This window comes from Scardinius erythrophthalmus (assembly GCF_964197995.2).
Source record: "Scardinius erythrophthalmus genome assembly, chromosome: 3".
In the NCBI taxonomy this organism is placed as follows: domain Eukaryota; kingdom Metazoa; phylum Chordata; class Actinopteri; order Cypriniformes; family Leuciscidae; genus Scardinius; species Scardinius erythrophthalmus.
Window position 1 is genome coordinate 42,418,120 of NC_138223.1, and position 15,911 is coordinate 42,434,030.

Below are 15,911 nucleotides of genomic sequence, written 5' to 3' on the forward strand. Positions count from 1 at the left end.
ACGCATTTCATAAGTTTTAAAGGCTTTTATTGGCAACATGTTCAATAATGGGACAGTCGTGGCCTAAAGTTGTGGGTTCGATTCTCAATACCGGTGGGAAAATGTAGGGGGAGTGAAAAAACATTGCTCTTTTCCACAGTCAATGACCATGACTGAGGTCCCCTTAAGCTTGTACCCCCAATCGCTCCCTGAAGGCCGCAGTGTAGTTCGCACTCTGTGTGTGTGTTCACTGCTCCTAAAGTGTGTGCACTAACTTGCACAGGTTAAATGCAGAGGACAAATTCTGAGTATGAGTTACCATACTTGACCTTCACGTCATGTCAATATACGCAAAAACTCAATATTTACAGTGTTCATCCCCATTCTTCTTCATAGCCTCTGCAATTTGCTCTGGCATGCTGGATGTGAGCTTCAGGGCCAAATGCTGACTAATGGCAATCCATTATTTCCTTACTGATTGCATTTTATGGGTTTCTGCTTGTCCAAAGGCCTTTTGAGGATTGACCACAGGCTCTCTATGGGATTAAGATCCGGGGAATTGCCTGGCCACGGATCCAAAATTTCAATGTAATGATCTCCAACGTTTTGATACCATTCTGTATTCATGGCAGTGTTTTGGGCAGAATTGTGAGAGAGCACCCACTCCCTTGGATTAAATGCAACCTCACTCATGGACGGTCTCAGGATCAGGATGCTTCACTGTTGGCTAGACACAGGACTTATGGCAGCGTTCACCTTTTTTTTCCTCCGGACAAGCAATTTTCCAGCTGTCCCAAACAGTCGGAAGGAAGGTTCAGCAGAGAAAATAACATTGCACCAATCTTCTGCTGTCCAATCCTTGTACTCAGTCTGTCCTTGGTGTTTTTTCTCAGAGAGAAGTGGCTTCATTTCTGTCCTTCTTGACACCAGTTATTGTCCAAAGCCAGGTCTTTTTCACTGCAGCTGATCCTTGAAGTTCTTAATGAACCGGTAAATGGTTCTTTCAGGTGCAATATTCTTTGCAGCAATTTCCTTGCATGTGAAGACATTTTGAAGCAAATCGATGAAGTTTGCACCATCTTCTTCACCCCAGTTCTGCTGATATTCTCGTGCTCGCGCTCGTGCGGATTGAGGTTGTGATGTGCGCGCGCATTCGTAAGCGTAACCGGAACAGAGTCGTCATCAGCGCGCTGGGTTTGTTCAATATGGTAAGTGACAATCGCAGGCAGTTTTTATTGATTTAAACAAAAAACTGTCGGGTGTTATTGTTCTAAATAGGAAGTTTCATTAGTATTAGAAATACAGAACACTCAAAATGTGCATACGTTATTTTTGTATTCGTCAAAGTCTCGAGTATGTCGCTAAAAATACACATTAGCCTGTTAGCTCTCATGCTAGTCAACGTCAAGCAACTTAAATGTATGAAATAGTGAGCATTATGCTATTGTGTCGGTTAAATATGTCAAAATTGTATTAAATATCGAATGATATGCACTTTGTGCATTTAAACACTTCGTGGCTTATTTTATTATCTCGTTTTCTGAATATTAAAGCACATCGACCAGGCAAAAAGCACTTTTTCATGAAGAGTTTGACTTTTGTTTACTTTTCATTTCTTTTTTATTTCTTATTGGACATAACTCTCATTTTAAGGGGGTTATCAATAAATATGCTCTTTAATGCGCTCGTAAATAATATCCGAGGGAACGACAAATAAAGATGACAAACAATAAAACCGTTTTTAAAATATTATAAATGTCTATTTTGCATGTACCGAGTTGTTAGAAATGTTAAGTTTTGTTGTTATACCATTTAAAAATTAGAAGTCATTATCTAGTGCAGTGACTAACCACAGTTTAATTTGCTGTTTTGAGCAGTTTAGTGGCTTTTATCTGAAATAGATTATACTACAATAATAAGTACAGATTATTTCACAGACATAACTCAGAAAACAGCACTATAAACAGATTTGGTCGTGGATATCTAGCTACTTGAAGTGATTCAAAACTGGGATAGTCTTTAGCAAACCTTAGCAAATTAAATGTCTTAGTACTCCTCCTTAATAGCTCTCTGTGCATCAACTTTATACCTTGTAATTAAACATGTCTTTGTTTGACTTCTTTGTGATTTAATCACTCTCCTCTCTGTTTCAGATGACGCACTTGTTAGATCTCAGGAAGGATCGTGTCCATGAAGATGAGATCTGACTTTCTGCAATGGATATCACAGGAAGTAAAACACCAAATGATATGATCGTTCTCCTCACACTCATCTACTAAAGAGTTTCTTTTTGGCTATCTGAATTTTTTATTTTTTTATTTTAAATATTACATCATCAAAACAATGGTGGATAACCGCTATGCCACAGCGCTGGTCATCGGCTCTGTGCTGAGCCTTCTTGCCACCGTCTATCTCTCTGTTGCAATGGGAACACAGCACTGGTACCAGTACCACAGTCAGCCGGCCAGCAACGATGTCAACAACGGCTCAGATCTGCAGACCTTGCGGCAGGACTTTGAGGGAGAGGACGTGGATGAGAGGAGCTACAGTGTCGCTTTGTTCCGGTTGAATGGCACGCTGGGTCTCTGGTGGCGCTGCATTCTGGTGCCCCGAAACTCACCCTGGTTTAAAGAGCCTGGTGAGGAGAGGATGTTCAACTTTGTAATTTATGTTAATGTATTAATTACTTATTATAAGGTTAATTACTGATGCTAACTACATTTGCTTTGTCTCGCTCCTCGCATCCTTCTTTTCTAGATCCGATAATGGTGACTAAATGTCAGGCCTTTACTTTGCCCCAGCAGTGGGAATCCAAGTTCAAATCTCCTGGAAATATTAACAGTGGAGAAGATCAGCTGCGTACCTGTACGTCCTAACTCAAAATCAAACATGTACATGCACCTAATATTGAATTTTATATATGCACTACTGTTTAAAAGTTTGGAGTCTGTAAAAAAAATTATATATAGATAGAAATTAATAGTTTTATTCAGTTAGGATGCATTAAATTGAACAATAAGAAATGTTTCTTGAGCATCAAATCATCATATTGGAATGATTTCTGAAGGATCAATTCAATTTCAATTTCAAATGAGCTTTATTAGCATGATTGTGTATCACAATGTTGCCAAAGGATCATGTGACACTGAAGACCGGAGTAATGATGCTGAAAATTCAGCTTTGATCACAGGAATAAATGACATATTACAATATATTCACATACATAGTAAAGTTGTTTTAAATTGTAATACTATTTCACATTGTTACTGTATTTTTGATCAAATAAATATAGCCTTGGTGAGCATAAGAAACTGAATTCAAAAGCCTACAAAATCTTACCAGAACCAAACATTTGAGTGGTTGTCTGTCTGTCTGTCTGTCTATCTGTCTGTAAAAGTCTTTCATATACAGTCTCGTATATTTGTCTCAACCAGCCGCAGCGAGTGGCAGGATGTTTTGTCATTTGCATTGTCGTTATGTTCTGAACGCCTTCAGATGTTTGTTTGTGTTGTGTGTATCCTCAGACCTGTGGAAGTGCCAGTTCCTGTTGCCGCTGGTCTCTGTTGGACTGGTGTTTCTCGCGGCATTGATCGGAGTGTGTGCGTGTCTTTGCCGCAGTGTCACTCCCACCCTGTTCGTAGGGATCCTGCATCTGCTGGCCGGTAAGACAGCTGTACATTATGGATAAACGGGGATAATAATAATCACAGCTATTTCCACAGCTCCCCGACAAAGAAAGCATAACATTTAAACATATATTTTTCTCCCAGGACTGTGTACGGTGGCCACCGTATGCTGTTTCCTCGCGGGCGTGCATCTGCTTCATGAAATATCTGAGCTTCCCGAGGGTATGGACTACTCTCCGGGCTGGTCCTTGTTTTTGGCCCTGATCTCGTCTCCACTGCAGATCATGGCTGCTGCGCTCTTCATATGGGCTGCGAGGAGTCACCGCCAACACTACACTCGAATGACAGCCTACAGGGTTGCCTAGGCAACAGAGGACTGACTGTAGAGTTGCTGAAGCGATTGTCTGCGCTCACAGAAAACACACAGCTTCAGCAGCTGCTTTTAACACTAATCTAGTAGCTGTTATTTGCAAAAGTTATGAAGAAAACAGTCTGAACACACCACCCAAAGTTAGTAGGTTAAACTAGCGCCGTCCACTCATAGCACTCTCCTGTGAATACTTGCATCTTTTGAAGGATCTTCCTACTATATAACTGCCTTTTTAACCACTCTGTTAACATCTTTGCTGTTTGAGATGAGAAACTAAACCCCTACCATAGCCAATCAGACTCAAAAGCATCTATAATAATCAGTGACACTCCAGTAGTTCTTCAGGGCTTCATTATTTATTTAGTCACATTTTACCTGTTGACTAAACTTATTTACATGTGTTAGTTTCGTTTCCTCTTTGTGTTTTTATTCCGCCTGTTTTGTAGCTACTCCTAGCGCATTTTTAGCGCTTTGCAATCCCAAGATGCACTAGGGTTTTTGCCTTGGCCTAAAAGACTGAATGTTTGCATCTGTCATAACCACTCGAGCCTTTTGTGTTTTCCTGAACATTTGTTGTGCTTATTTATTGCTTTGCTTCTTGTGCTTTACATTGGTTAAACAGTTTACCATTTAGTCTCTCTTTGAAAATGCATTACGTTATGAATATTACACTTGTTTGGTAACTTTGTTTAGAATCCAGTTATGTTTTGTGATGGTTCAGGTAGCCATTTAAAACCATCTCAGCTGTGGTTTATATCCTTATTGTGGTTTATAATAGTTTTTGTATATCATGCACAATTGGATGTAAAAGACTTGATGTCTTGCGGTCGGCTGTAAATGTACCCAAGGTTCCACTAGGATCATATTGTAAAACGATACAAGCGAATACCGATGGTAAAAATCACAGTGTACATCCAGCTCCAGTTGATTTCGTCGTGCCACGTGGTTTATTGTGTTGTAATATTTTGAAGTCATGTTCTGTTCAAGTGAGTGTGCTGTTTGTTTTGTCTTTTTATTCCAAGCCTGTGAGAGGCTTGATTTCAAATCAGGTGAGCAGCAGCATATGAGCAATACAGTCAAGAGGATACCTCACACTTCACAGCCTAATGTGACACCATCATCATGACGGTGTCGTAAATACTCCAGACGGTTTTGCCTTTTTTATACAGTTTTGTAAGCATTCCTGTTAAATGAACATTTTGCTGGTCACAATAAATATCTTTTCATCCAAAATATCATTGCTCATGATTTTAGCTGTAGATCAAAATGAGCTATTGATTGTCATATAAATTTTATATTGTACAAAATTACCTAGTGTATACCTGAGTTATAATAAGTGACTAAAAAACTGTTAATCATTTCAGTGAAATTCTGTCTTGTGAAATCATCTGATTGATGTTAGATGGTTTGGTAATCATTCCGAGTTTAATATATTTTCTTCTTCAGTCTTTCTTCACTTGCACCGTTGGAATCGTCAGCGTCAACTTTTTTGCCAAGTGAAAAGCGATTCCCTTTTCATAGTAGGCACACTCATTGATAAAGAAAGGATGAAGGGACCCTTCTTCTTCATACTTCACAGTTTCTCCAGAAAATGACAAAAACAAAGGGTCGCCGCGCTTGAGGAGACAGAAGTCCCTGTCCTAGACAAAAAACAATTCAGATTTTTGGTTGTTACTCAAACATGTTATGTTTTATCCCAAATCAAAAGAAAATAAATCATATTTTGCATAAAGATAATTATGTTTTTTAGCCCATTAAGATTATTTGCATTGTGACATTCTGTAAATTACAACGCATGTTTGTATATATCTTTCTATATATTCTATATACACCTGTAACTGAGGATGAACGGCAGCGGTGAGATTCCGAGTCTCGGGATCTCTGGGATAATCAATACTTTTGATAAACTTGAAGGCTTCCATATCCCCGCCTTCAAATACTGTTCCTGAAAGCAAAATAAAACACACTTACTACTATAGTATAGCAGAAAATACACAAGTAAGCCACATTTGGTCTTACAGTACCTGAGTTGAACTTGTGGATCCAGTCTATTGTCAAGTCGACGGCCTCTTTCATAATCAAATAGATGTCAGCCCTGACGACTCCATGCGGCTGCGGTCCGACTTCTATTGCTACAGAACACAGGTCATGATTCTTGTCATCTGAGCGTACATTTGTGTATGAGTACTCAAAGGAGATAATCACCATCACTTACAAAAGCCATGCTTGGAGACAGACTCCAAGGAATATGCATCACTAATCGGGACATCCATTACCAGAACTCTCACAGGCACTTTGGTTATCTTAGTCTTAAATGTGTAAATGACAGCACACAACATCAAAACACACATGCACAGACACAAACAACACCTATTCTACTCATGGAATTGTACACACATTTAAAATGGCAAATAAACAAAAATCCAGGTCTGTGGTTCTTAACTGGTTTTACTTCAGGACAATTAATTTTTTTGCTATGCATTATTATATAGTTAGTTTGCATTTCTCATTGCCCCCCCCCCCCCCCCCCCCCCCCCCCCCCCCCCCCCTGCTGTCTGTCTGACCACAACTGTGACCCAATTTCCTGTCACAACAACAACCCACCAGCTGAGATCAACTGACCTGGTTTACAGAATGGAGTTTATTGAAGCACACTTGTGTTGTGATGCTCTTGCCTGTAAGTATTTGCAGATGTGCATGGTCACCCAGTCACTGGTTGCGTAATGGATGAGCGTGAGGCCCATGTTAGACGTGGTGTTATGGAGGTCACAGATCATGTCTATTGCATCTGCAGATCCTTTCAGTCCCAGCAGATTGTTCAGTTCCTGAGCGTGTTGGACTTCATATGGGCTGCTGTCTGTTATAGGTGAACTTCAAGAAACAGAGATTTACATAGTAACATATTTGCATCATGCCATATAGCCTATTTACTTGCTTTGCAATAGGCCTACTGTGTAAACCTTAATGTTATCATAACATTACTTGAAAATGTATTGAATATCATATTTTTATAACTCAAATAGGCAAGGTTAAGAGCTGTGTATTTAAATTATTCGCTCTTTCTTTAATTTGATTGGTCATGCTTGAAGTTCTCCCTGACAACCGCGCTGATTGGTAGAAAATAATTATCTTTGAAAATTTCCCAACGGCTGTGACAACAAACAAACTCATCGTCATGACGATGAAAGGAATGCGAGTAGTACCCTAGGATAAAGTTACATGGGTAGGTAAACGTTAAATGTTAATGTATACACTTTTTTTATCGACTAAAACGTTTTATTCTAATCGCGTTTAAAGGAATCGCGTTTGAGTTAGGCCTAATACGTTTCTGTAAGAACATCGGCGTGCAAGTAAGATTTCCCGGTCAGACCTTGCCAATGTCGCCAAAAAAGCTGTTACAACTATAATATATTTTATTTAATATAGATAATAATATTTTATTGAATATAGAATATTTTGTTGAAATTCAGCAATGAAATGTTAGGGAGCACACCTTATTAAACACACCTGTTGATGTGAAGCAATAACTTGTTTAGGCTAACGTTAATTGTTTTTTATGTGTTCAATATAAGTAAATGCAGCAAAACTGAGAAAGATTTGAGTTTAGTCTAACACTACTTAAGTTAATCAAATGGTAAGACCACCACATTAGCTATATGAACTTGATAAAATTAAATTGAGGGAATGAGTTTTTTTTTTTTTCTAGGCAGGTTCCAAATTTGACAACAATATATAACGTTATATACATATACATACGTTATATATATATATATATATATATATATATATATATATATATATATATATATATATATATATATATTAAAAATAGTCCATGCTACATTCTCAATCTTCTAACGTTAGACATAATCAAAGTTATAGCAAAGAGTATAGAAGTACTTCTATACTCTTTGGTTATAGCCTAACGTTACACTATCTTTCAGTGAAAAACGAAAAATGCCTTAGCTTAGCCAGTACAGTAGCTTGTTTGTTTTCAAGCGACTCATAATTGCATTATAGAAATGATATATGTATAATTAAAAATTTTAAAAATAATAATAACTTAAAATCTTAAAATAACATTTAAAAAACTTATTTGGCAAATTATAATTTCATTTTGTAATTATTTTCGACTAGAAAGACTGAGATGAGATTAACCTACATTTCAACAGTCTGTGCTGCAGTGCCTCATCTCACCTGAGCGTGGCTGTGCTGAAGCAGCGATTCATGTCCGTGTCAATATATCTTCTGCACTCTTCCACAGCCCGTGGGTTTGACAGCACAGTTGTCACAGGAATCGGCCACACGCCGTCTCCCTTCTCTCTCCGCTGTCTCTCCATCTCCTGCACCAGATACACACCTGACAGCTCATTGCCATGAGTCCCACCACATACGGCCATGCGACCCAGTGCTGGCAGGAACAACGATGCCATCTACAACACAAAAGTAAAAACATTCTTATTTTGAGTTTTCAAATGCCACCGCAATATGTGTTTTCTTGAAGAATTATTAAATCATGAGCCCTTTCATACTGCATTTACAATACCTCAGTTCTAGACTCATTTTATTATGCTAACGTTACATCTTTTTTTAAAATTTGCATTTTGCAAATAATCTCCTGCAGTGGGTGAGAAAGAGGTGTGGCCATTACAGGCTGAGTTCTAGTAACACAAATATAGTAATTTGACTTCCATTGTAAGTGCATTACTTCTACCTGTTCTTTGTTTTTACAAACGAAAGGAGACAAAACTATCTTGTGCCGCAAATGCAGTCCACAGAGCTTTAACCTGTACTGAACCCTATAGCTATTTTGATTCAAACTAACAATATGATGTCATTATGTTGTTGACGATTTGTGACCCTGGACGACAAAACCAGTCACATGGGTAATTTTTTTGCAATTGAGATTTATACATCACATGAAAGCTGAATAAATAAGCTTACCATTGATGTATGGTTTGGTAGGATAGGACAATATTTGGGCGAGATGCAACTATTTGAAAATCTGGAATCTGAGGGTGCAAAAAAATCAAAACATTGAGAAAATCTCCTTTAAAGTTGTCCATTTATGTTCGCGATTGTGCTGCATTCACTCACAAAAATAAATGTTTTATATATTTACGGTAGGAAATTTACTAAATATCTTCATAGAACATGATCTTTATTTAATAGCCTAATGATTTTTGGCATAAAAGAAAAATTGATCATTTTGACCCATTTAATGTATTGTTGGCTATTGCCACAAATATACCTGTGCGACTTGTGACTGGTTTTGTGATCCAGGGTCACATTTGTAGTTGTAGATTATTTGTAAAACTGCTTAGAGTTAATATACAAAACCATCATTGATAATCCCACAACAGAGGTCAACTGAGGGCTCTCTTTGAGGAAGAGAAAGCATGACAAAGTCACACATTGACTATTTTGCATGGCTGGCACAACAGAATACTGAAAATTGCAAAAAAAAGTCGTAAACAATTATTAACTGAAAATTCAGAAAAACAGGGTTAATGTTAAGAAACGAGTAATGCAGTGTTATAATTGTTAACTACAACTATAACTAAAGCCATAAAGAATGTGCTACTTGAATCAAAATAAATGCTTAACTGAAATAAAATAAAATATAAAAAGACTTATTTTATTTCAGCAAGTTGCCAAGGCAACATATCTTATTTTGGTTTAGTTTAACTTGAAGTTTTAAAATAACTCAAATGAAATGAAAATTATTAGAGACAATATATAAAAGAAATAATCAAAATGACAAAAAGACAACAAAATTACAACAAAAAATTAAATGTAAACTACAAAAAATAATGACTGATTAACTAAAACTATAATAACACTGCGTAGTCATGGAAGTGTTTTTGGAAAATGTTCCGTTTTACGGATGAATCCAAAAAAAATTCCACATGGAGTTCTGGAGGAAAAAACTTTACACAACACATTCTAGATAAACGTATCTGATAAACGGAGACAGAAGGCGTGCAAGTCGCTGCTTTCTTTAGTAGAAAGTTTGTATGTCTTTGACCACATTACTTCAATCAGCAAGAATCTTTCCTAGAATTCCATTTAAACTAATGTTTTTGTTTTCCTAATAAAGTTACTGGCCAACTATCAGTTAACTTTATTTTTTACGCCAATGTTTATCCGTGTGTGTGTACCTTTAAGAACAGTTGGGAATGAGTTTTGCTGTTTCCCTTCAGAATGAAATATTCTGTTGCTCTGTTAAACAATGTACATTCATTTGAAGCTCATTACAATCTGTCTCACGTGCTACAACAACATGCAACATATCAAAGCAAAAGCTGCAGAAACGAAAGGAAAACCTCCTACCGTTATTTTTAAGACAGAAGTAAGCTGTTTCACTGCCTCTTCCAAATGCTTTCCCTCTAATCTTCTTACTGAGAGGAGTTGCACAAGGCATCAGAGACCTTTGGACACATACATTGAGGTGTGACAGGACATGCGCGTTGACACACATTTAGCAAGTACAGGCCTAATCTAGCTGCAGGGGATGCACCTACACACACACACACACACACACACACACACACACACACACACACACACACACACACAGTTTAAGACGTTCTTCCACATTTGCTCAAACACAGTAAAGTAACATATGAAGCCATTATTTACCTCCTCCTTCTCTGCCTCGCCTTCAGTCACCAGCCTTGGATCATCTTTCACACATGATGTCCCAGCAACTCTTTACCCCTGGCCATGAATCTCCAGCATGAAGCCAGTGCTTTGCTGACTCATGCATGCGCTAAAAAGAGAGTGTGTGGAGGAAAAACAAGAGGGGGAGGAGAAGCATCACAACTGAGAGGACCGAAGATCTTACAGATTATTACTGTTAAACATTACGACTGCATAATGACAGAGAAAGGCGGGGAAGTGTTTCGCAACAAACCAGTATTTCCTGTCACAGTTTCCTCTTGCTTTCCTCAGGGCATGAACACCTGGTTTGTGTTAGAAAATGCAATGGCCAATACCAAAACCAAAATTAACACAGTAATAAATCAATAAACGCACAGAAGTGTATGAAGTACATAAACTCTTTAAAGGAACACTCCACTGTTTTTTCAGCGCTCCCAGTGCTATTCCGCCATACATTATAGTTATCCTTTTTACCCGCTTAGAAAAGCACCACGTTTTATTTTGTGTCACCATACTTGGTCGTGCAACTACTCATGTAACTGTATTTAAATAGGGAAAACATGGAGATGTTTGGTCACTTCTAACTTCATCTCTGTTTGGTCCCTAATGAATGAACTAGGCTATAAGCTAAGTGCTATCAAAGTGTCGCCTCACCAGAGCGATTGAGTACACGCACTGAGACAAGAGAGATGTATCAACTCGTCTTAGTTAAGGGAATAACATAGTTTAATATGAAAAAACGGTGGAGTGTTCCTTTAAGAAAGGTTTGGTCTTGTCCAAAATCTTCTTAATTGCAATTTCAGTTTCATAGTGGGGTTTTTTGTCTCACCATCACACTGTTAAAAAATTTCTAACCTCCCCAACTCAAAATTTTCTAGTGACTGGGCACATCTAAATTTTTTCAAATTGCCCAAGTGAAATTCTGTAAATTTAATTTGATCAATTGTTGCAATAGTCTGTTAACATTAGCTCAATGAGAAATAATACATTATGCAACTATTATCACCTATTATGCAAAATTCACTTTTACATGGTGTTTGAACATAAATGTGTGTTGGCAGTGTGTGAGCAAAACCACCCTAGAATGAAAAAAATCCACCCAGTGGTTTTTTTACAAACTCAATAAATCATAAGCACTGTCTCAGAATGAGCTGTTCTCAGATTCGGCACAATGTGACGTAGAATTGAGCAGGCCCCTCCCACGACTGTTGAGTGACACTTCAGTTTGAACCTAGACCCGCCCTGAGTGAGCTGGACACGAGTCCGCCATTGTTCGACGCTGGAGCAGCTGTAGACAAGAATGTCTCCTAAGCGATTGAGGTGTGTTGTTGTTGGATGTAAGAATGAACATAGCAGTCTTCATTTACTCCCGTTGTTACTCAAGGATGGATCTGTACTGTTTGTGATCAAGCTTACTCTCTCCGGAGCAACAGGCCTAACGTGACTGGACACGGAAGAAATGAAAGTGCGAGTGCGCTCTTTATGACAGCTCTTCGAGTCATTTTACGGATATAAGGTTTACCAGTTTATTTAGCACCCACTGAAAAGGTGTGTATATTTGTTTGCTGTTAGTTTTAACGAGTGTTTTGTGTACTTCGCTGTGTATGTTGTTGATAATGAAAGGGAGAGAGAGAGAGTTTATGGATTTTTTACTACTTTGCTATTCTATAAATATATAGGCCTAATAAGTTGTATTATAATATGCTATAATGTATGAAATATATTTATCTAAATGTATCAATTAGTTTCCACAATATTCACCAGAAGTCATCATTTCAGGTGTTATTTCTTCCGTGGGGGCATGTCAAACATGGCGACGGCAAGCGTGCAGATGTTGACATTGACTCATTCAAATCGGAAGTATGGTGACATTTTGACTTTGACCAAGAATTTTGACTTTTGACTAATAATAAGCTCCAGTCACCACCGTCTGCATGTAAATAGATAGGCTAAACGACACTGACCAGCGGATTTACAACCCCACTCACAGCGACGAGTGCGAGAGCCATGGAGATCACAAGGTTTTCATGGCAAAAGATATGAGGCTGTTTTTCTATCGTAGTAAATGCATTCCAGGCTCTGCCTCATCAAGAGAAAGACCAGCGCGAGGAAGTATTCTACAGACTGAAGGAGAAAGCTGTGCTATTGCATAACTAGGAGTTGCATTTATTTACCATCTCTTTCTCTAAATGTGTACATGGATTTGGTTTGCATGTTTTTTTTTTATAATTTGATTTATATGGCATATTTTTCAAAATGTGTTCTGTTTTTCTAACTCTTGCAAGTCTAATGATAGAAATTATAAGAAATAATTTTAAAATCTTGCCTTTATAACAATGTGAAACACCTGTCACTGTTGTACTTAAATTTGACCGTCTTTTTATTTCTGCTATTCCTCTGTGCAGGATGAGGGTGAAGAAGGTGCCAGTTGGCTGAAACAACCTCCTCCCAAGAAAACAGCATTGGAAGATATCATTGGAGTGTCTTTTTTTGGGATTTGTTTTAAAATGTCAATTTAGTGCTATTATTTGACATAAAATATATTTCAATTTTACAAAGAAATGTGCAGCATTTTGTCTGAGAAATAAAATGACTCTTTTTCATTGATAATTTGTTTCAAATCTCATTTTGTTAAAAAAATCGTGAGAAAATCGTACCTTGAAACCAGTATCGTGAATCGTGTCGCATCGTGAGAAGAGTGGTGCGTTACATCCCTAATAAATCACTTTTTGTCAACGACTAGAATAACACCAAACAACCTGGATTTTATGTTTGTAAATGAAACGTGGCTTGAAGACAGCTGCAGGGCAACAGCCCCTCCTAACAGCCCCTCCTAACGTGCTCCACGCATTCTACTTGTCATTATTTACAGGCCTCTGAAATACTCTCCAGCCTTTGTTGAGGACTTTACAGAACTGTTATTAACAGTTTCCTCAGAGTTGTGTAAAAGTCAGTATAAGAAATCACAACTGTTTTAAATACTTTTGATCTGACTCAGCATGTACATGGACCCACACACAATCGTGGACACACTCTAGATTTACTTATCATTAAGGGCCTAAACATTTCATCGATTGTTATTAAGGACGTAGCACTGTCTGATCATTTCTGTATTTTCTTCGATATATTGATCTCTCCTGCCATTGAAGCTTGATCTGTCTCTGTCAAAAAGAGATGCTTAAATGAGAACACTAGGGTGCTATTTATGAAGGCTATACTGTATCTTTAACACCAAGCATCTCTGCAGACTCTGTTGATTTTCTCCTTAAAGGGTTAGTTCACCCAAAAATGAAAATTCTGTCAGTAATTACTCACCCTCATGTTCTTCCAACCCCGTAAGACCTTCGTTCATCTTCGGAACACAAATTAAGATATGTTTGATTAAATCTGAGCGCTGTCTCACTCCTCCATAGACTTCTAGGGGACTGAAACTTGCTGGCCCAGAAAAGTTATTAAAGAGATCGTTAATATAGTCCAAGTGACTACAGTGGCTTAATCTTAAGTTTATCAAGCGACGAGAATACTTTTTGCGCGCTAAAAAAAAACAAAAATAACGACTTTATTCCACTATTCATTTCCTTCTCTCTGGGCCTCGAGTGAGTTAACGTAGTGTTTTTGCACAGCGCATCACACACATGACCAGCGTTGGCCAATAGTGAGCCTACGTGGTGACGTGCAACACTGAAGCACTGCGCAAAAACACTACGTTAACTCATCAGTCATGACTCTTCAAATGTTTTTATTTTTTGTGTAAGGCACCACAATACTTAGTAACAGAAAGGGTTTAACAGAACTATGACAGAACTATGGTTTATCTGCACTTAACAACTCATTAACAACAAATTTATATTCAAGTATTTCTTGCATAATAAAGAAATGCATCTATTCAACCTTTAGTGCATGAGGATGAAGGTTTATAGACTTTAAGTCACATGTTTTTCAAATACATAAATAAAATGCATTAACATTTTTCAATCTCGAAATAAAAATTAAAAACAAAAGTGCATCCTCAAAAAAATAAAGTACATCCTCAACAAAAGAGCATAGGACATAGTTGAGATTGCAATTTTCAAATGCCTGCTGGATGGGGACATCGACGCTCCATGTTTTAAGCTTAGCGCTAGTAGCTGCTGCCGCGACTGCTTTATATTCTTTTAATACAGCTTCGCCACAATGGTGACCTTTCAAGTGAGATTTGTTGTGTTAAATCTTGATGCCTTTTTTTTTCTCCTCTCGGAATCCTCGCTAAACATGCTTTGCAAATAGCAATGGCGTTGTCCTCTGCTGCAACCAAGAAAAACTTTAAGAAAGGTGAAGACGTTCACAGATGTGGATGTAATGAGCGCGATACAGTTTTAAAGCTGCAGTCACTTGCACTCGGAAAGAGAATGAATCTCAGATAAATCAAGACTGATTGATTGATTTACCAGCAAGCGTACTTTATCGGATTTAGTTTTCGGATTTCATTTATCTATTGGAGCAATAAAAATGACGTAATTTTCACCTATAATGCCCGATAATTTATCTGTCCGATAAAAATCGTGCATCCCTAACTATAACATCTATTAAGACAGCCTTAATACTTTTAATTTGGAATAAGGCAAAGCTAGACAGACCATCTTCTCAAATATTGTAAACAGTAACTTAAACAACACCCACACTCTTTTTACTACTGTTGAGACACTAACAAACCCCCCAAGTCACATTCCCAGTGAAATGCTCTCAGACAGCAAATGCAGTGAGTTTGCTTTCTTTTTCTCTTAGAAAATCAATAATATCAGAAAGGCACATCCTTGAGTTGCGCTGAGGTCAGAGAGATCAGACACAACCTCAGAAAATCACTACGTCTGATTTCAAAGCAATTGATGACAAAATTTAGTAAGAAACACTACAGAACCTTAAAACTTCAACCTGTGCAAATCTCTTAGAAGTGGTAAATGCCTCACTTCTTTACAGTACTTTTCCAAACTCCCTGAAAACTGTTGTTAAGCCCCTCCCGAAAATTCCGACACCATACTGGATAACACCATATAACTACAGACCAATCTCAAAATCTTCCCTATCTTAGACAAGATAATTGTTGTTGTTTTCAATCAGCTGAACAAACATTAAGCTCAATCGGATACTCTGACGATTTTCAATCTGGTTTCCAACCGCATCACAGCACATAGACAGCACTCATAAAGGCAAAACATCAATTCTACTACTACACGATCTCAGTGCTGCATTTGACACCATCGATCATAACATACTTCTTGGCAGGCTATAAAACT

General features: G+C 37.8%; 2 protein-coding genes across 4 annotated transcripts; one reads left to right on the forward strand and one right to left on the reverse strand.

Moving 5' to 3' along the window:
* Window positions 1-988: 988 nt before the first annotated feature.
* cldnd1b (claudin domain containing 1b) lies at window positions 989-5,204 on the forward strand. The gene is made up of 5 exons (XM_081362116.1): window positions 989-1,187; window positions 2,133-2,617; window positions 2,737-2,844; window positions 3,504-3,641; window positions 3,750-5,204. Exons 2-5 carry the CDS (start codon window positions 2,323-2,325, stop codon window positions 3,968-3,970), a joined length of 762 nt encoding a protein of 253 aa, XP_081218242.1. The 5' UTR covers window positions 989-1,187; window positions 2,133-2,322; the 3' UTR covers window positions 3,971-5,204.
* LOC308688766 (N-acyl-aromatic-L-amino acid amidohydrolase (carboxylate-forming) B) lies at window positions 4,896-10,859 on the reverse strand. 3 transcript variants are annotated; one of them, XM_081362114.1, is made up of 8 exons: window positions 10,618-10,851; window positions 10,309-10,406; window positions 8,173-8,408; window positions 6,651-6,846; window positions 6,191-6,284; window positions 6,000-6,107; window positions 5,808-5,920; window positions 4,902-5,615 (listed from the first exon to the last, which is right to left on the reverse strand). In XM_081362114.1, exons 3-8 carry the CDS (start codon window positions 8,406-8,408, stop codon window positions 5,418-5,420), a joined length of 945 nt encoding a protein of 314 aa, XP_081218240.1. In that variant the 5' UTR covers window positions 10,309-10,406; window positions 10,618-10,851; the 3' UTR covers window positions 4,902-5,417. The 3 variants fall into 3 exon arrangements, with proteins under 3 accessions (XP_081218241.1, XP_081218240.1, XP_081218239.1); XM_081362113.1 differs by having other exon boundaries at window positions 10,309-10,495; XM_081362115.1 differs by lacking the exon at window positions 10,309-10,406 and having other exon boundaries at window positions 4,896-5,615; window positions 10,618-10,859.
* Between the last annotated feature and the right edge of the window lie 5,052 nt (window positions 10,860-15,911).